Source organism: Diabrotica virgifera, chromosome 9 (genome assembly GCF_917563875.1).
Source record: "Diabrotica virgifera virgifera chromosome 9, PGI_DIABVI_V3a".
NCBI lineage: Eukaryota > Metazoa > Arthropoda > Insecta > Coleoptera > Chrysomelidae > Diabrotica > Diabrotica virgifera.
Window position 1 is genome coordinate 152,807,952 of NC_065451.1, and position 23,058 is coordinate 152,831,009.

The 23,058-nt window shown below is 34.6% G+C and overlaps 1 protein-coding gene across 1 annotated transcript in view; it reads right to left on the reverse strand.

The window, feature by feature from the left end:
- LOC126892361 (uncharacterized) overlaps positions 1-23,058 on the reverse strand; it is a 485,587-nt gene that overhangs the window by 49,420 nt on the left and 413,109 nt on the right. The window contains exon 2 of the mRNA XM_050661878.1: positions 12,705-12,878. Coding sequence (XP_050517835.1) covers positions 12,705-12,878 — 174 coding nt within the window. The remainder of the gene's footprint in view (positions 1-12,704; positions 12,879-23,058) is intronic.

Below are 23,058 nucleotides of genomic sequence, written 5' to 3' on the forward strand. Positions count from 1 at the left end.
TTGGATATGTAAATAAATTCTAATACGGTAAGATTCTCCTAAATTGATGCAACCCAACTCCAATGATAAATCGCTGTACTGTTTAGACACGACGATAAATTTAAAACAACTCGATCGATAATAAGTTGATTCAACCCGATACCAACTTCAACCCAACTTCAACTTTGATAAATCGCTGGATTCACCGTTTACACACAACGATAAGTTGCAACAGCTCGACTGATATGGATAAGTTGCTGGATTTATCGCTGTGTCTAAACGACGCTTAAGCACAGAACAAGTGAGTCGCGGTGGATGTGTAGCTGTCGGTCGCGGTCGATGTCGACATCCATGTAAAACAAACACATTGTAATGAATGGAAGCGAATAGAGCAGGTAAGTCGCGATGGAGGTTTAGCGCGATGCCATCTAGGAGGTTTTACATCGATGCTTTTGAGTTTGTTTTACATGGATGTCTACTGCGCGGCCTACAAGGATGCTTTCCTGTGATTGATTCGTTGTTAGAAACCAAGTTGTTATTACCTGCGCTATCTGAGTTGATACTTTTTATATAATCCCTTTTTTGTATTTAGTTTATTTTTGAATTTCTAAAGTAATTAAATTCAGTAAATTTTTGAAATATGAAGGAGAATCTGATTATTTACAGCTGGCATTTCATCACTATCATAACTTGACTGACACAGCATCGCAAAAGCAGTCTTTTTGTCATTCAAATTTCATTAAACTACTTCACTTGATAGTGGTTCTAGCTCGACTGACAGCGCAGGTGACCTCCTTGCTATGTGCTGTCGACATCGACCGCGACTTAACTAGTAGCATCTACCAGTGGTGTCATGGTGTGGGAACGCGTGGGAACGCCGTTCCCGCACTGGTTAAGAAAAGAAAAAAAATAATAGAGAATTTAGGTTTTGTAAACAAAAATTAGCAGTGCGTTCCGGCACTGCGTTCCCACACTGCTAATTTTGCCATGACACCACTGGCATCTACCGCGACCTACACATCCACCTCGACTTACTTGTTATGTCCTTACCCTAATGTTGTATGTACAAGCTTTTACCCAAGTCAAGAAAGAACACAACACTGCCTGGGGTAATTGCGGGATGGATCGACTAGCTTTGCGGTGTTCAGAAACAGCGATAAATCAAACAACTTATCAATATCAATCGAGTTGTTGCAACTTATCATTGTGTGTAAACGGTGCATCGCACTACTTATCAAAGTTGGAGTTAGGTTGAAGTTGGTATCGGATTGAATCAACTTATCACAAGGATCAATTTGTTTTAATTTATCGTCGTGTCTAAACGGTACAGCGATTTATCATTTGGAGTTGGGTCGCATCAATTTAGGAGAATCTTACCGAATTAGAATTTATTTACATATATCCAATTAAATGTACAGGGTGATTGATTAGTGGGGTAAAGCTACGTAGATCCGTTACAGTAATAAATAGCAATAAAAGTTAATAACAAAAATTGTAGCCAACTTTGAGATTCACATTTCAAAATTAATTAGAATGTTACAGAGGGTGTGCGATAACATAGTGGCAGACCAAACTTAATTTTTTTTATTGGAACACCCTGTATTTTATTTTATATTCAAAATCTTCTTAACTTCGCCATTACAAATGTATAAAGGATTGTTATGTTATACAGGATATTTTACAAAGTTATAACCAATTTTATATCAAAATTGTAACAAGTTAACTCATTGTATAAATAAAAATAAGCATAAAAGCAATGGATTATTGATGCCATTTTTTTTATTTATTATCAAAATTTTCATAAATTATTCTTCTTCTGTTTCTTTTTGTATAGACATGACTGTCTGTTTTTTCGATGTGCCTCTAGTAAGTTGTCGTTCCATCGTTTTCGTGGTTTTACCACTGATCGTCTGCCTATTGGGAAACCGTCTCTCGCTGTTCTGACTACTCTGTTGTCATTCGGTTTATGTGGTCATTCCATTCTATTCTTCTGTTTCTTACCCTGTCTTATGTCGTATATCTGACTTCTAGCTCTATCCCATAGAGTCTCACCATAGAGATTTTTCGAAGGGTTTTCATCTCCGCTGTTTCGAGCAATCTTTTTGTCCTCTCTGTGTCGGGTCGTGTTTCTGCCGCGTATGTCATTATTGTTCTGATGACTGTTTTGTAATTTCTGCCTTTCATATCTTTTCCGATATTTTTATTTCTCCATATTGTGTCATTCAGGCAACCTGCGGCTCTGTTTGCTCTATTCACTTGATCTTCCACTTCTGTTTCGAACCTTCCGTAGCTAGATAGTGTGATGTCTAGGTATTTAAACTCCATTACTTGTTCTATTATCTGACCTTTCAGCTCCAATTTAAAGCGTCGTTTAGACACAGCGATAAATCAAGCAACTTATCCATATCAGTCGAGCTGTTGCAACTTATCGTTGTGTGTAAACGGTGCATCCAGCGATTTATCAAAGTTGGAATTGGGTTCAAGTTGGTATCGGATTGAATCAATTTGTTGTGATGATCGAGTTGTTTTAATTTATCGTCGTGTCTAAACGGTACCGCGATTTATCGAAATTGGAGTTGGATTGCATCAATATGGGAGAATAATACCGAATTAGAATTTATTTACCTATCAAATTAAATTGTTACCATTAAGGGGATGGGTACGAACTTTCAGTACGTACTTTCGGCTTTAAAGCTATTTAAATGGGATTCATTTTTGTCGAAACCTGAGAAAACTAATAAGTATTTTTGAAAATTTTAAACGTAGTATAAAAGAAAAATGAAAATAAACTAATAAATTTAGACATAGGGAATGTTGTATACAAATTAAAGTACGGTTAACAGTGATATAAAATACAGGGTATTCCATTTAAATTTTACTGAAAAAATAATGTTCTTGAGTTTTAACTCACCCTTTATTAGATATAAATTAAATTAGCAATATCAATCATTTTCAAAAAATTTTGACAATAAATAAAAAAATATGGCATCAATAAACCATTGCCGTTGTGCTTATTTTTATTTATACAGTGAGTTGAACTTGTTACGATTTTCATATAAAATTGGTTATAACTTTGTAAATACCCTGTATAACATACCCAACCTTTATATTTTTGTTATGAATAAAGTAACAGTTTCTATTTGTTTAGGATGAAAACTAGTTATAATTCATTGAAGAGTCTAAAATGTACACAATGCTCATCTCTTCAACTTGTTGTGGTCAATCACATCGCGATAAATCACAGCAACTTATCGCAGCGTCTAAACAGCGCAGCGTTTCACAATCATCAACAAATCACAGTAACTTGTCATCGCAACTAGTTGCTGTGACTTAATACTTATCGCTGTGTCTGAAGGTCGCTTTTTTACAAAGCCGGCCCCAAGCCCGGATAAAATGTAAAGGGTGAGTAGCAACCTACAAACCGTAAAAACGAATACTGCTCAAAGAAACAATGTGAAGCCTCCGAACCTGATTGATAATGTGGGTTAAGATAGGTGGATTCTCGAGTCCTCTACTGTTAAATCTGACCATAGATGAAATAATAAAAAAGGAAGGACTAGAAAAGGGTAGGTACCAAATGGGAAAAACCACTTAAAGTAATGTAGACGACGCAATACTAATTTCTCAAAGTGAAGATGATTTACAACGTATACTGTATCAATTTAATGTAACCGAAAGGAAACTTAACATGTCAATTTTCCCACAATAGTCTAAATGCTTGGTTATTACATCAAATCTACTAAGATTTAAATTATTAAATTAGGGCCGGAAGGTCAGATAACAGATTAAGTTAAGTATGTAGTTTAAATATCTAGGCATCACACTATATCTACCTACGGAAAGCTTGAAACAGAAGTGGAAGATCAAGTGAATAGAGCAAACAGAGCCACATGTTTACCTTTACTAAATGAAACAATATGGAGAAACTAAATTGTCGGATAAGAAATGAAAGGCAGAATTTACAAAACAGTCATCAGAGCAATAATGACATAAACGGTAAGAAGACGACCTGACACAGAGAGAACAAACAGAATGCTAGAAACAGCAGAGACGAAAACTCTTAGAAAAATCGATGGTAAGTAGAGTTGCACAAGTTTGACTTGAATGTTTGAACTTGACTTGAGTTTGACTTAATTTCAAGTCAAACTCAAGTCAATCCTTCTGACAAATAATTCAAGTCAACTCAAACTGGTCAATCGTACAGGTTTGAAAATTCAAACTGTTTGTCAAACTAGTTTGAAAGAGTTTGAAAAATAATTTATTTAGTAGATATACTTTTTTGTCGAGATTGACATGTTAGTTGCCAATTAAGATAAGAAAATTAATAATAGAATGAGTGCCACATAAAAGTAACTTAATACGGGAAGCGATTATAATCAAAATAGGGTAAATTTTTTGAAAATGATTCCTGTATGCTTAGAATTGCTTGCTGGCAAGTTTCGTTTTATCGATATAACTTTTTTATAATATTTGAGTGTTATTGTATTGTCGAAGCGAAGCTCGGTGGAATATGCGCATTTTATCAATGAAATTCGATATTTTTAAGATATTCCAGAAGCCGCTATAGATAAAATGTTTTAACGACCTATTAATCATTCATAATTACTCAACGGATATTAGTACAGTTAAAATAATTAAGACGATAACCCGACAACATTGATTTAATGAGTAAAATTTCGTTTTTTTTATTTTAATGACAAAAAAGCAAGCCCATGAGCAGAACCCAATTAAAAATTATTTTGCACATCATATTTGAAACATTATTTGGTTGAAAAATCTCATTTTTGTTGGCAAAAAAAATATATTAATTTGTTTGGACTAAATTAACGTTGTGCTTATCTTAAAAAGGATATGTTAGTATCAACATTCGCACAGTGTTGCCAAACTGAATTTTGTTATTTTGGGTGTAAATTTTAGGGTACTATACCCTCGGAGATCCGTGGAAAAAATTTACATCCAAAATAACAAAATTCAGTTTGGCAGCACTGTGTGAATGTTGATAGTAACAAGATAAGCAGAACTGTAATTTAGTACAGACAAATTAATATATTTTTGTGCCAACAAAAATGAGATTTTTCAACCAAATAATGTTTCACATATGATGTGCAAAATAATTTTGAATTGGTTTCTGCTAATGAGCTTGCTTTTTTTGTCATTAAAGTAGAAAAAACTTGAAAATTTATTCTTTATAATCATTATCGTCCTGTTCTCGTCTTATTATTTTCACTGTACTAATATCCGCCGAGTAATTTACAATGATTAATGCGATGTTAAAACATTTTATCGTTAGCGGCTTCTAGAGTGTCTGAGACATATCTTATTTCATTGATAAAATGCACAGTCTCACCGATTTCCACTTGAACCATACTAGATTAAAACAAAGAATTCGTTGGATAGTTTTTTTATCAAACCAAGTGTAATTTAATCTACTTTGAAAGCGTTCAAGTATTACGTAACGCAAGTTGGGGGGGGGCATGTAAAACGTTACGGCGCGTTATACGGAGGGGGAGAGGGGGTTCGAACAGCGCGTTACGTAACATTGTTTTTAACTTAAAAAATAAAAAAACTACGGAATCACAATCTCCCAACTTTTCAACTTTCGTTTGTATTTTACATAGAACCCCTGGATTGTATTATATTGCCCCCTCACGCTCCGCTCATGTTACAATAGAAACAATAGTATTCAAGTGAAAAAATCTTAAAATTTGTATTAACCAGATCAAGCACAGTAACACGTGTTTGCAATAAATAGCTGGACCTTTCTTCACAACAAAATATAAAAAGATACAGATGGGATAAAGAGGTTGTAAGAGCTTCAAAAATTGCGTTTCGTAATACTTTAACAAAAATTTATGAAGAAACAACAAAATATTATATTTTTGATAGAGTCGGTTTAATGAATTTTTTGCGACTTTGCAATGTCGTCTTAAAGAATTAGTTCACTATTTGTCATTTTATAACGCTGTTCTTTATTTTTACATAATACAAGTATGCATATTTTTTCTCTTAATTTTTGCACTGGGAATACCTTCAAAATCAGACTCAATTTGATCTGGTACTTATTCTGAGCCGAAAAATATTCAGGTTCAGATATTATTTCACAAAGCACACACTTCAAAACGAACGTAATAAACAAGCCAAGCATATACTTCTTAATAATATGAACTACAAACTAATTTGCGCAGTAGCAGATTCAGACCTATCCAAATAAGCAGGGCCGCCAAGAGGGATGAGCGGGCCCCGATAAGAAGTGAAGAGCGGACCCCTGCAAAAAGTGAAATCTTGCGTTGTTTTTCTTTATTCGATGTAAATTCTGGATTTATTCCATAATTGCTGACAACTAATTTAGATTCTTCAATAATGGAAGACCATGAATTTCTGATTTTTTGAAAGGTTTCTAGAAGCCCTGATATATTTTTAATATCCCTATCCATAGTTATTTGACTGCTCTGTAGTATTTGACTCCTGTGATTTATTGCTGTTAAAATCTAAACTAAACCGATGACATAGTATACAATTCAAATCTGTTAATGTATTTTTTTATTTGGTTTAAGTTTGTTTTTAATTCCCTTATTTCAATTTATAACTTCTTCTATAGCTTTATCAATTCCAGGTAATTTCTGTACTAGTGGTGTAATGCTTTTAACTCTAGAAGACCAACGAGTAGAAGTCATTGAAGGTACAGAAACACCTATATTTTTCTTTAATATCTCCCAACGCTGTGAGCTGCTGCTAAATTATATTGTAAAGATTTTAGACAATTTTGAAGAAAGTTGTACGGTTGTACTCTTGTAGGGTAAAAGTCATATTAAATATAGCCAAGTATTAATTAAACGCATTATGCACATAAAGTGAAGAGCAAAAAAAAAGAGGAAAATTACGTCTTTGGTCTGGTCGACACCGGGCCCCTTACATCGCCGGGCCCCGGTAAAATGTACCGGCTGTACCGCACTCTCGGCGGGCCTGCAAATAAGTCAAAACAAAAGTCGGTACGCTCTCAATTATAATTGGAAATAAACACGTTGCGCAATATGATATTCAAACTTCAAACTGTTTGAAGAAGTTTGATTTCAAGTCAAACCTAAAGATATTGAAATCAAGTCAAGTCAAACTTTTTTACAAAAAAAGTTTGGTTTTCAAGTCAAGTCAAGTTTGTTGAATAAAATCAAACTAGTTTGACTTGATGCATCTCTAATGGTAAGAGACTATGAGACAAAGCTAGAAGTAGAGATATAAGACGGAGATGCAAGGTAGAGAATATCAAGGACTGGGTAAGAAATAGAAGAGTAGAAAAAAACAATCATATAAGCCGAATGACAACAAAAATAGAGCAGTAAAGACAGTGAGAGACGGTTCATCAATAGGAATGTGATCAGTGGGAAGACCGTGAAAACGATGGAACCACAACTTACTGGAGGCACATTGAAAAACAGACAGTCATGTTGTAACGGTGCAAAGGTCACTAGTATTTTCGAATCCCTAATACTATCGTCTCACCCTATATACTAGATCCGTTTCAGGAATTGTACCGTGTATTGCGTGGAATTAGATCATCTGTGATTCTTTCCGTTTCTCACGACATCGAATATTGTGCTGTTTATCTTCGGCGAATTATCAAAAGAATTTACTGTTTTTTTGAGACTGAATTTTGTTTACTAAAGCCAGAATGTTTACACAAATACATTCCATAGTAGCGATAAGATTCTCAAATGGCTCTGAGTAGTTTGTATCATATATTTGTTGGTATCTAGTGGGTCAACTGTGCGAAAAGCTAAATCAGCGGAAAAACATGGGAAAAGTTATATCCAAGGTGACGCTAAATCCATGAGTTGGTAAATCTTTGATTGGCTGGGAAACATCGATGGGGTTGAAAATAAGATTTACGAGTTTAGTGGGCTGTGACCTAGTAAAATATTGGCTATTTTATTGGTAGAAAAAATATTTGGTTTCTTTTAATTGGATAACTAGCTGGTGATTGCCAGAATGGGAGGTAATTTCTATGTTTGAGAAGGAATCTGGTCTTGAATTGGGACGGGAGAAAAAGTCAGTTACGTTTGAGCTTGAGCCGTCAAGTAGTTACGTTTGAGCCGTCTAGTAGTTACGTTGGAGCTGTAAAGAAGTCAAGTTTGAGTTAGCCTCGGAGGTCTGCAGGGTTACAGTACCTGAAAGGTTGAATTTCCATTTTATTGCAGAAGTCTTTGTGTTGGAGCTAAAGTGTTCCACTATGGTCTGAGCAAGTAAGACCACCGCGTTTTCGCTGTTTCTAGACGAACGCGACTACTTATACCAATGCGGTATATAATCTTTTCGGATGCAGGCAGGAGTTAGAAGTTTTTTTGTGTTAGCAGTTTCTGACATCATAGTTAAAGCACGGAGTTGCTTTTATAATTTTTTTTTGGTCCCGTTTAATATACGAAAGGACTAATGAGTTCTTAAATATTTTTGTTCGAGCAGTGCCGATTTGTTTTAAGAAATAAATGCTGATTTTTTCTATAAACTATGGAAACAATTATTCATTGATGTACTCTTAATGTATCTAGTTTTTTGTAAAGTGACTTTTGTGAAGTGAACTGTGCCTTGGACTTAAAAGCAACCAAGAGAAGATACAGATACAGGACTAGTATACAAGGTATTTTTTTGTAAACTTTTCATTTTCTTTTTGGTAAACATGATCTCTTTATGTAAAATCGCAAGAGATCACAGATCTTTTTAATTTTATTTTATTTAGTTTCAATAAAAAATGTTTGATTCATTGCAAAATAATTTTCTATTATTGTCTTCTCCCTTTTCTCTTGTTTCGTAAGTACAACAAAGATTTAGCTGAGTAAAGACACAGATAAGGTAAGTCACGTCATAAGTATTTTATATATTTTGTATTGACTAGGTTTTTGTTTAATTTTTGATTTAGCTATCTTTTCTTTTACGTTTCTATTTTTGTATATTTATGGTTCCCACAAGGAAACCAGTGGCGCCCAATATTTTATTTCTTTTTATTTGATTTTTCTATTTTTTTATTTCTAAGCTAATAAGAGAATATTAATAACATCTCGGATTGTAGGGTTGTGTTGCAGAGGTAGTACCTTTTATCGGAACGACCACATCGAGTGTCATAGACAGGAGATGGTTCTTGATAACTGGTCCTCGCAAGACACCTAACTCTCACTTATGGCTCCACGTGCCACACCCCGGGCAACTGCATTGGTCTGCAGGCTAAACTAAGTGAGGGTAACCAGATATGGTGAAACTGTAACGTCTGTACCCAGAGTGGGCGGTTACAAACGGCGTCTGACCTAGAGTGGGCGGCCGAAACTCAAGCCAAGAAATGGCATGAAGGAAGGCAACGGGATACCACCTTCATTACTTATTATCCCAAGAGAATCACAATGACGTCATTTAATTATAAAATTTCCGGAGTTATAAACAGTTCCCCAATCGGATCTCCGGGGGGAACGCAGTTAAATGATAAAAGCCTAACCCAATTGAACTTACGAAGTAAAATGAAGATCGGAACATGGAACGTGCAAAGTTTGTATGAAGCTGGGAAGCTGACTAACGTAATCCAAGAAGTAAAGAGATTGAAGATATATGTCTTGGGGATAGCAGAAACATGGTGGCCAGATGTAGGAAGGTGTGCTGTCGAAGGGACAGTTATGTACTATTCTGGAAACCAGGATAAAAACCACAGAAAGGGAGTAGGTATAATAATCACGAGCAAATTATCTGCATCGGTAATACAGTTCTTCCCACTCTCAGACCGTATGGCCTTACTCAAACTGAAAGCCAGTCCAGTCAATATCAACATAATTCAGGTTTATGCCCCAACATCGGACTCAACAGAAGAAGATATAGAAATGTTCTACGCAGAACTTAAACAACTGCTTAGTAACGTGAAGAGACATGAAGTAAACCTCATAATGGGCGACTTTAATGCCAAGATAGGGAGAGGCAGAGACGACGATTTAATAGGCCCGTACGGCCTGGGAGAGAGAAATGACCGAGGCGAACGACTATATCAATTTTGCCAAGAGGAAGATATGAAAATATCTAATACCTGGTTCAAGCTACCACCTAGACGATTATATACATGGAAAGCCCCAGCGGACCGCCCCGAGAGTATAGTTCGAAACCAGATCGATTACATAATGGTTAACAAAAGATTTGGATCATCAATAACTAGAACTTGTTACATACCCTGGCGCCGATGTTCCATCAGACCATGTCCTTCTCTTAGCAGAAATAAAAATAAAAATCACTAATATGAGGAGACCTAAACCAGAACCAACAATAGACTATGCTAAACTTAAAGATGAGAATACCAGAAGAGAATTAAGTATGAAATTAAACAAAGAACTAACAAAGAATACAAAAGTAGAACTAGAAAGAGAAGTTAATTTGGATAACACATGGAGAGCCATAGAGGAAACAATGACGGATACAGTTAAAAAAGAATTAGGTTATAAACAAAAACTACAAAAGAAAAGTTGGATGACTGACGAAATCCTGGCAATGTTCGAAGAAAGAAGAAAACATAAAAACCAAGGGAACCGAGACAAATATCGAGAACAACAACAATGCATAAGAAGAGAGATAAGAACGGCAAAAAATAAGTGGCTAAAGAAACAGTGTGAGGAAATGGAACAGTTACAAAAACTACATGATGACCACAACCTACATAAGAAACTAAAGGAGGTAGCTGGAATATACAGAAAAAAGAAATTTTCTAACTTAGAAAATGAACAAGGAAAAATGGCACAAGATGATAGAGAGAGGAAACTCATATGGGAAAAATACATCAAAAATCTCTTTGCAGACGAGAGGCCTGAGATAGAAGTCGTTCAGGAACAAGTGATAGATATTAACAACCTATCTGGTCCCGAGATCACAATTGAAGAAATTACTAGAGCAATAAATACCTCGAAAGACGGGAAAGCAGTTGGACCTGATAAAATTCCTGTTGAGTTACTCAGATTGTTAGATGAAGAGGGAATTACGATACTCCAAAGATTTTTCAACCAAATCTATAAAAAAGGAAAATTCCCTGTCCAATGGCTTGTATCTACCTTTATCTCTTTGCCAAAAAAGAACAACGCAACAAAGTGTCAAGAGCACCGACTGATAAGTCTGATGGGCCATTCTTTAAAAATATTCCTCAAAGTTCTTCACTACAGAATCTCCACAAAATGCGATAAGGTTATTGGTTGCTCACAATTTGGATTTCGAAAAGGCCTGGGTACCAGGGAAGCACTAGTTGCAACCCAAGTGCTAGCTCAGAACTGCTACGATCAAAGGAAAGATGTAATGATGTGCTTTATAGATTATGAAAAAGCCTTCGATCGAGTACAACATCATAAACTCGTACATATACTGAAACAACTCGACATAGATCAAAAAGACATTCGTTGCATAGAGGCTCTTTACTGGAATCAAACAGCTGTCGTCAAGGTGGACAATGAAACAACGCAAGCTCAAAAAATTCTCAGAGGTGTAAGACAGGGATGCATTTTCTCCCCACTACTGTTCAATCTATATTCAGAAAGTATCTTCCAGGAAGCTCTTGAGGAATGCGAAAGCGGCATCAAAGTGAATGGTACCTGGGTCAATAATATACGATATGCGGATGATTCGGTCTTAATAGCAGACAATATAGAAGACCTCCAAAACCTTCTTAATAAAATTGGAGAGCATAGCGAGAACATGGGACTTAGCATCAACATAAAAAAGACAAAGGTCCTTATAATCAGCCGTCAATTATGTCAACATCAAAATGCAAGACTAGCATATAACAACCAAGATGTAGAGCGTGTAAGAAAGTTTAAGTACCTGGGAACCTGGCTATGTGAAGACTAGAAAGAGCCAGAAGTGCATTCATGAAATTCAGAAACGTCTTTACGAACTCTGACTTTGACCTTAACCTAAGATTAAGATTCACAAAATGCTATATATGGTCGGTGCTCCTATATGGCATGGAAGGATGGACTTTAAAAATAAACACAATGAATAAGCTAGAGGCATTTGAGATGTGGATCTATCGACGAATCCTTAAAGTTCTCTGGACCGCAAGAATAACAAATGAAGAAATCCTGAGAAGAATTGGTACAGAACGACAACTGATGTGCACAATTAAACAGAGAAAAACGGCATACCTGGGACACATAATTAGAAATGAAAGATATCAGTTTCTGCAAACCTTAATTGAAGGAAAGATCGAAGGAAGAAGGGGAGTGGGCAGGAAGAAAATGTCATGGCTCCGTAATGTCAAACAATGGACAGGACTAAAAAACATAGGAGACCTAATACATACTGCAAGGGATAGAGAAAAATGGTCAAACGTGATCGCGAACATCCATTAATGGATTGCATAAGAAGAAGAAGAATAACATCTCGTTAAGAACCACTCCCATATCCCTTCCGTTACTGAGCAACCGAGGACATGTTCAAATTGTGTAACACGTTTACAACCCCTTATATGACATATCAATATCTTGTCAAATTCTATTTTCCATTATTCCTACAGGGTGAATTTCGTCGTAACATATATTTTTGTCGCGGCAACATGTTAATAGTGTTATACAAATAGCGCCCATTCGTGGGACTGCTACAATGTCTACACAAAAATAAGAAAAAGTAGAAGAAAGAACACAAGAACTGCAATAGACATTTATGATATTAAATAAAATAAAATACTACTTATACATAATTGATTCTCTTTTAAACCCTAAACTTACTTCTTTTAGTTGCCACTGTAATGTTTCTAACTTAGATTGATTGACCATATTTTCTACTGGAATCTCGCTGATTCTACTTGAACAAAATGAAGATCTTCTTATTGAATTATACAGTGAGGTGTTGAGGTTGCTACAGGAATATCGACGTGCCTCTTCCAATTTTGTACGTGAGCTCTAGAAAGAAACAGATAGATGTTAGTGATATACATACTAAGAAGTAACTAAATGTTCATTATAAGAGTATAATATTAGGTTTGTTCCAACACAACGAGAAACCGTCCATGTAACGATCACCGTCTTGCGCAGTCCCATAGAACGTATTATTTCGTTCCCATGGAGCCCATGGAACGTTAATTATATATAGGGTGAGGCAGATAACTGGCCTATTAGAAATATCTCGAGAGCTAAAGGCAACAGAATCATGAAAATTGGAATAAAGGGGTTTTGAGGGATGATCTATTAAATGAAAATATTTTCATCTCTTTGCAACTTCCGGTTATACCGGAATTTGCTTATAACTTGCTTTTTTTAGATGGTACATCCTGTATATTTTTACATTTTTGGACTCTCCTCAATATCTTCTTTCTTAAAATATGAGATTTTGTAATACTATACAGGGTATTTTAAAATATATTTACGTTTTTTTTATTAATTTCGTAGCAACATTCACACCCCGTAGAATGGTAATGGTTTGACATTAAAAACTCTGCTTACGTTCAAGTGATTTCTAATATAGTCTATTATTGTTAAGAATCATTAGTATAGCTAATTTTGAAATTTTAGTATACATGGTTGGTCGAAACTAGGAATGAATATTTTCTGAGTTTTCTTAAATAGAACACCCTGTATTTTAGTATTGTAATGAAATGATATTTCATAGTACTTTTTTATTTTATAAGTATTCCCTATACCTAACTGCTTTAATTTGTGAGTTATTGGTGATTCAAGCTAAACATTAATTGCAACAAAAAATACGTAAAATTTTATTAGGTTGGCCGTGAAAATATTCAATCACAAATAATTTTTTAGAAATAAATACATATTAATCCAGACTGATCATTAAAATTACCAATAATGATTTAGCTATCAAAATGCGTGAATGCAAGTACTGCAAGGTAATAGTGAGACAGTAAGCCAACAACATAAGCTGCTTGTTCTGGACATCGAAGTAAAAAAGCGAAACTAAACAAAAATATCGGAGAGGACCACAAAAAATCAAGTAGTGGATGCTAAAAGATGAGAAGGAAGGTCTATTCAGGGAAAGAATAATAGAAAAAATATGTTGGAACATGAAAGGAAGCCCTAACACAATTTGGAGAAAAATGGCGAATATTATTAGAGAGACGGCTATTGAAATACTTGGGAAAACGTCAAGAAAGAAGTTTGAGGATAAAGAGACTTGGTGGTGGTCAAATGAAGTACAAGGAAAGATAAAAGAGAAGGAAAAATTATATAAAAAGTGGCAAGAAACCAGATCGGGCATAGATCTTCAAAACTATATGGTCGCCAAAAAGGAAGCAACCTTATGAAAATGGTAACATCGAGAAATATGATTTACATGTTAATTCTATAATATTTGTAGCGACTCCAAGTCGATGTTAAAGGATTAATTTATGCGTTAGGAGTGCTCAAAGGGCAACATGGTTCCCTGCTCGATAAAAAATCGTGGTTCTTGCCAGTTCAATGGACACAGACCAACAGTTGGTCTGTGTCCATTGAACTGGCAGGAACCACGATTTTTTATCGAGCAGGGAACCATGTTGCCCTTTGAGCACTCCTAACGCATAAATTAATCCTTTAACATCGACTTGGAGTCGCTATAAATATTATAGAATTAACATGTAAACCATATTTCTCGATGTTACCATTTTCATAAGGTTGCTAGTTCCATGTACTAGGCAGAACGCACTGAAGATGATCTGATCTAGATCGAAAACGTTTTGCAGATCCTTTTGGATGACTTTTAATAGTTTTTAATAAACTTTTTATACCATTGTACAAATGAAGTTTTTTACTTCTGTATGATTGTTTAAAACTTAGTAGGACAAAAACATAGTATTTGGAATGTTCATTTAAAGATGGAGTCACTACAAATAAAATGGTATCTTTGGATGGTGAAATGATTGTGAAAAGCAATAGTTTTAAGTACCTAGGATCGGTATTACAGAGTAATGGAGAAATAGATGGAGATGCATGCAGTAGAATCAGGGCTGGATGTATGAAGTGGAAAGAAGCTAGTGGTGTGTTGTCTGACAGAAAAATTCCAATGAAGCTGAAGGGAAAATTCTATAAAACAGCCATAAGACCTGCTATGATGCACGGAACTGAATGTTGGGCAGTGAAAAAGAAAGAGGAACAACGAATGCATGTGGCGGAAATGAGAAAGCTTAGGTGGATGAGTGGAGTGACAAAGAAGGATAAAATTAGAAATGAGTATATTAGGGGAAGTCTAGGTGTGGCACCAATTGATGTCAAAATGAGAGAGCATAGGTTAATATGGTTTGGTCATGTTCAACGTCGAGACGTTAATCACCCAATACGAAGAATAGCTGAAGTGCAGATTCCTGGAAGGAGTAGGAGGTGAGGACCAAAGAAGACATGGGGGGAGACGATGAGGCAGGATATGTTGGTAAAGGGGATTAACATTGATATGACCCAAGATAGAATTGTGTGGAGAAATGCAATTAGGGAAGCCGACCCCGAATAGGGATAAGGCAAAGAGAATGATGATGATGGTTTAGCTATCAAGATACCTACGTAGTTAAGATTTTGGTGCGACTAACAATTAAGCACAAATTAAAGCAGTTAGGTATAGGGAATGCTTAAGAAATAAAAAGTACCATAAAATATCATTTCATTACAATACTAAAATACAGGGTGTTCCATTTAAGAAAACTCAGAAAATACTCATTCCGTGTTTCGACCAACCCTGTATACTAAAATTAAAAATTTAGCTATACTAATGATTCTTAACAATAGTAGACTATATAAAAAATCATTTGAACGTAAGTAGAGTTTTAGTTGTCAAACTACTACAATTCTACAGAGTTTGAATATTGCTACGAAATTAATAAAAAAACGTAATTATCTTTTAAAATACCCTGTATAACATTACAAATCCTCATATTTTAAGAAAGAAGACATCGAAGAGAATCCAAAAATGTAAAAATATACAGGGTGTCCCATTTAAAAAAACGAAGTTATAAACCACGTCCGGTATAACCGGAAGTAGAAAATAGATGAAAATATTTTCATTTAATAGATCATCCTTCAAAACCCCTGTATTCCAATTTTCATGATTCTGTTGCCTTTAGTTCTCGAGATATTTCTAATAGGCCAGTTATCTACCTCACCCTGTAGTGTTGGTGTAAATTTGTCTTCTGCAGAGCCTCCTTATACTACTAAATAGTACTATCGGGGGATAGCAGGAGACAAATTTAAATCAAAACGAAACCGTAGATTTTCTATTTTATTAATGCCATACTCTGTATTAGAGTACAAAGACTCGATTCATGCAGGTTCTCTGAACCGTAAATTGGAATATTTTCCTAACGGTGCCTTTTGGTATTGTCATACCTGGGTTAAACAGAGAACTTGAATCGAGTCGACATTCATTTCACTTATTCCCCGTTAGAGGGCGTTCTAACCATACTGCGGTATAAATAGTTTATTTCATACGGAGAAACTACGGACGTGTTGGTGTAAATTTGTCTTCTGCAGAGCCTCCTTGACAACGGGTAGACCTAGAAATAGTACTATCGGGGGATGGCAGGAGGAGACAAATTTAAATCAAAACGAAAAAGTAGATTTTCTATTTTACTAATGCCATACTCTGTATTAGAGTACAAAGACTCGATTCATGCAGGTTCTCTGAACCGTAAATTGGAATATTTTCCTAACGGTGCCTTTTGGTATTGTCATACCTGGGTTAAACAGAGAACTTGAATCGAGTCGATATACACACACCCAAACTTATATGGGATCATCTGATATTTCTTACTATTCCGTGCGAATTAAAAAAAGAACACACGAAGTCAAACAATATTTATTTTAAAGCAATTTAATAACAAATACATAACAATCAAATAAAACAATAAAGTATTTAACAAACAAATTGACAGTAGTTGTTTTAAAGTCAATAGCTTAGAAAATTTCAATGTAAAACGAATAATGTTTAACTTGTTTTTATTTTTTTTTGTATTTTGTGGTAGTCAGTGTTATCACCTCTAGGCCTTATGCAAGCTTCAGTTTGCGTGGGCACGCTCCTAATCAAATCATCAACATTTTGTTGTGGTAGGTTGCTCCATCCTTTAAACGCAGCTTGTACTAGCCGTGCGGTGTTTTGTGGATTATCCCAGCGAGCTCTAATTTTTCTTTTAAGCATATCCCACAAATACTCTATAGGATTAAGCTCGGGTGAGCAAGCAGGCCACTCCAAAAAAGGGATACCTTCTGCTTCAATGATGTCTGTAGTCACTCTAATGATATGTAGAGGTCCATTATCATGCAATAAAATTAAATTTTCTCCTGTTGCACCTCTCCAGAGCCTGACTACAGATTATCAACATACCTGTGAGCAGTTAAAGTTGATTGGATGAAAATTAAAGGAGTTTTTTTACGGATCACAATTCCTCTCCAGAACATTACACTTCCCCTTGTATATTTGTGAACAGATCTGACAGTTTTCGTTCTTGCTTGTCTTCCTCGACCTCTAAGTAAGTACACGATTTCGTGGGTCATCTGATTTTCCATCTGATTACATTAAATCCTGACTGTTTTTGAAAATAGCACATTTTGTCAATTCCCAATGTTCCAGTTTTGGTGGTGGAGACACCAATTCAGGCGATCAATCTTGTGTTGCCTGGATAACTCAGGAACCCATAACTGTCTCCTGCTGTATACTTCTTGGCACGAACTCTTCTTCTTATCGTTTCAACTGAAACAGTTACACCTGTAGCTTCCAAAAGCTGCCTTTGGAGCTGCAGGTGAGAAATGGTTGGGTGTCTTCTAGCTGATTGGACAATTAAACGATCGCGGAGAGCCGTTATTACTTTTGACGACTTTCCCTTGCTTTATTTTTGAGCTTTCTTAGTTCCTGTTACCTAGCATATGTTTTGGACAGAACACCCTGTATTACGCCTAACTCTGCAGCTGAGAACATTACTTTCTCCACAAGACCAATAATCTTTCCTCGTTGTAAGTTGTATAACCCTACATGAGGCATATTTTCGTTTTTAGACGCAAAAGTTAGTTTATTTATTTTCGTTAAACTTGCAACTCAAACAAATAATCTATACCGTACCGGGCTGTACTATCCGATTGTCTTATATAAGTATTTGTTTATTTTCAATAAAAACCTTTAATCTTCGCAACAATAACAAGTTTTTTCAAAAGAAATAAATATTACTTTGAAATACATGGTGATTCCATATAAATTTGGGTGTGTGTATTTCATTTCTTCAGAAATTTTTGAAATTTTCATTTTTTCACAGAATTTATCTGAGAAAAATCTTTGGCCAACATACAACATTGTAGACCTTAAAAATGTCAACGACCAAGATGGAGACCACAGAAGATAAGTAGATGATATAAAAAGAATGGCCAGAACAAATTGGAAGTAGGCTAAGAAGAAGAAGTGGAGGTAACAAGAAAAAGAGTATAAAGCATTTTGCTGCGTTCCCCTTAAGGGTCCTTAGTAAAAATGTGCCTCAAGTGACACTTACCCCACATCAGTAATCCATGGACACCAAAATAAAAAAAGTAACAAAAGAAACTTTTAAGGTGTGATTCGCTCATAGGTTTGTGTAACAATTAGTTAATGTGCCTTCAGTAATCTTGACAAAAATAAGTCAGAATTAGAGAAATATTGTTTGGTCAATGCACTTCAAAAGAGGGACTACTGAAATTCGCGGTTCCACTTACCCCGGGTCGGGTTACATTAATTTAAAGGAAAGTTGTTTGTCATGGCATGTATATCTAGACTCTAGACTATACAACAATAATTAGTCTAAATTTTACATTGATAAAATTTGTTTAAAACTTTCGTGACATCTATAACCGACGTTATAACAAGATTGTATCCTCGAATCCTCGCTTGAATAATTGGTCGTCATTCCACGACAGAACAAAAAAACTTTAGATTTTTTATATTATGTGTCATGTGTGTAGAAGACATGAAGAAAATGTAATTAATACTCACAAACCTGTATCCTATTACGAGTTAGTGGATAGTTAAACATCATATTCATTACCATTACTGATTTTATTTATAGTCTTCGGATGTCTAAGCAGGTAGGTCATTTGTTATGTATGTAAGTTTATGAAACTGGGTTATAATGTAAAAAAATATTATTTCATGAGGAAGTGTTAAATTATACCACCTACATTTCATATGATTTGGTCTAGAATTTCATTTATATGAATAAACAGTACGACGTAATTTTCTTTGAGAAATGCATTTTTAAACTTTATACCTATTATGCTATTGGGACCATGCAAGTTCAGAAGAGCGACACCTGGTTTCATAGCTCAGCAACATTTTTAGCACTTTTCATTATATTGGCCAATTATATTAGTCCTGGTTACTGGATAATTGTCAAGGCCATAGCCCAAAAAAGAATAAGGCCCGCTTCCCGCTTGCTCATTCGGAGTTCAACTAAGTTCAGCGCCATTCCCGAGCTCAAGGCATGCAGTGCGTACCACGTATAACGGCACCTCATTCCTTGAACTCGGTTATGGCGCTGAACTTGAGTTGAACTCCGAATGAGCAAGCGGGCCTTAACCCGGCACCTGCCACGTGGGGTGCTACCAGCACCCCATAACACATTTTCATCAAATATTTGGTATTTCAAGTTTGTTAACCGTGCTGTGCGTCATAGTAGCTTTCTATTATATAGCATAGATCTGTTTGCGTTTGAAGTGGTTATTTAGTGTCATTCTGAACTTGTAACTCTAAAGTCGAATCGAGGTGTCATCATCTGGCAGTTTAAGTTTTAAATTTTATTTTTGTGTTTTTGATAAACAGGTCAGATTTACATTTTTAATTGTAATAAATAATTTAAATTATTAATATAACCTCTATACTCAATAAATCTTAAATTTTTTAGATATTTTACTTCACTTCATTTATTATGGGTTGGTACTTGCTTATTTGCTTATAACACCTTTTTAATTTTATTTTTTTAACTTTAATAATATATTATTCGCTAATAAGTTAATAAAATATGTTTTTATTAATTACTTGTGTAACTCAACACATTATTTTGTTTATAAACAGGTAGATCACAGAAAATTTTTAAAGCCACGTGGCAGGTGCCGGGTTAAAAAAAAGTATTATATGTTATTAAAAGGTAAACAATGTACTACAAGCAAAATACCATTAATTAAATTCACTTTAATAATTCCCTATCATATCAATATTGTGGAGCAATATATAATTTTTACAATTATAACACATCATTTACGACATCCCATTTTCGCCAATGACAGTAGGTATGAAATATACGACAATTTGATAATTTCAATTAACAATATGAATTATTTAAGAAATATGTTAAGAAAGTTGCAAAATTTCTCCGCTGCTCGCGCACGATCGTTTCTCGTATACCCTCCAAGTACTTGCACACAACGTATAGGTAACTCAAAATGATACGACGACGCCTCAAAAAAAGCAATTTTTGAAAACTTCATAGTTTTGCAGAATTACTATCACTTTAAGAGGATATTACTTAAGTTTAAACAGATATATTAAAATTTTATAGGTGTTTTTCTAAAGCGTGAGATGTGGCCTTTAAAATGCACTAAATTATTTTACTTTAAAATGAAATAAACAAATTCTTTTTACCCCCTCTGTGGCTCAGTGGTAAGAACGCCTACCTTTGGATAGGTAGAACGGTAAAAGGTCCGAATGGCCGTGAGTTCGAATCTCACCAGGGTAGAGAATTTTTCGTTTATTATAAATTAATAAATGAATATCGTTTCTGTCCTTGTGGGATCGGTACTCACCGGAGGGACCGCAGACGTTCGGATAAAATTAGCGTCTCTTTGCAAAGACAATGACATCGATTTTGCAAAGTAACAAGACATTTACTCTACACACACACACTACACATTACACTAGGCACCTAATTGGAAAAATCCATACAGTACCATCACCATGCCAATGGCCATTAGTTGTCGATGCATTAGCTAAATAAAAAAAAATCTTTTTGAAAAAACTAAGAAAAATAAAAAATGTAATACAAAAACCGAAAATTACCAGATAAAAAATGTTTATACAAAGTCATCAAAATATTTTTCTGTACCATAATAAATATGTTAAAATTTTTTTGAGCTCTTATACAGTATGTCTGCGTAACTGGGAACCTATTGAAAACTTCTTTGTAAGAAGAAACCTCATCAACATGTAAACATCAATGCCTACTAGCTTTTCGATAAAACGGATCTAACAAGACTACTTAAGAATAAGAAACTTTTGAATTTTTTATGCTATTAGTGATAATTGCAGTACAATACATGGCTTTTGTACGTCAATTTGTGTAAACAGCGCCGGCTTTGGAGTTTTCCGCTGGAAAACCCTATTTTCTATCACGGGATTTCATCAAGGATGAAATATACACCCTCCTCACACATAAAAAACTTGTAATCACAATATTTTTTATTAAAACAAATACAGACAAATAACGACACATTATACACAATATTATATTGCAAAGTAATAGTATCTATTTACATACACAACCAAAACCAAACTTACATGGAATCACCATGTATTTCAAAGTAATATTTATTTCTTTTGAAAAATTTCAAACACTTGAACATTGTAATTACATGAAAAAAACAATAAGTCATGTGTAAGAAAATAATGAGTCATCAAAAAATAACAAAACGTTTTTATTCTTTTCTGCAATTTTCTTATCAAAGTCAATAAACCATTAACCATTAACAAATAAAATTTATAACTGCAACGAAGTGGGTAACAATATAAATTTTTAGACAAATGAAAACATACTTTAATGACCTGTTGTATGTTTTGGAGAAAAGGTTTGAATTGGTTCTCATAACAAAGTAATTTTTATTTTAATAATATTTATTAACTTAAAGACCTAATATTCCAGATATCATTTTAATTTTAAGAAATTATACATTAAAGTTATTCATATACTTGAAAAATATCGGGATATTCGTGGCTTACGCTGCGCTGTGTCTTAATATGCGAGCGTGCAATGCTGGTCACACGATACAGAAACATGGCGTGTGCTGCCCTGCGTAGCTTGCGTCGCATGTGTCTCAATGTGCGCCTTCCCTAAGGGCCAGATTTTGTTTCTTGAGCGTTTTTAGGGTTTCTGAACATGAGTACCTCATCAGAATCAACCTCCGTAGCACCTGATACCCACGGTCACTCCTACAGCACGTCAACTTCGAATTTTGAGGGTTTTCGGCACTAAATTAATGCAAACAGATTATTCGAGAGTTTTTGGGGTTGCTGAACACGAATATGACATCAGAGCCGTTCCTCGGCACCTAGTTCCCAGGGTGACTGATATGCACGTCATCTTCTGGAATAACGAGGCCTTCCGACAGTAAATTAATTCAAACAGAGATACGGATGACTCAGGACGCAGGCCCACCTAATAAAATGTGAATGGTATTTTGTAATTGTACTAGTGCAATTAGATCAAAAATATGCATTGTTTCGGAAAAATTCAAATAAGCTTATATTTTTCTGAAACTTTTTTTGTTAGTTTATATACATGTTAGAGTAAAAAGTTCCACTCACAGATTTGGCCGCTAATTGTTTATTAATTATTTAAACAATAACAATTGTTTTGTATAAATAATTTTAAAAATATCGTTGAATTCATCATTTTACTTTGACCAAATATGTTTCTATTTTATTTTTGATTATGTTGAATCCGAAAATGGCATTGCAATTTGAAAATTCTTATACAGAAGCTCTTATACAGTATGTATGCGTAGCTAGGAACCACATGGAAAATTTTTTATTATCAATTTTACGAAAAAAAGTTATTCTTCATAAAATGCTTTGGATAGTCAAAAATCTAAAACTTAACCATCAGATATCAAATTTTATCAATTTTATACGAGTTATGTCAAAAATATGAATTACGTTAAAGAGTAAAGTGCCTTTATATTCCAGAATATCAAAAAATGATATTATGAAAAGTTGATTAAAAGTAAAAACTATGTTTAGATATACAATTACATCATTCTAATTAAAAAAAATTCAATTTTTTCTCAAATTACGGATACTCATGATCATTTTATTACAATTATGATAACTATTTTATTATCACTTTTACGAAAAAAAATTATTCTTCATAAAATGCTCTCC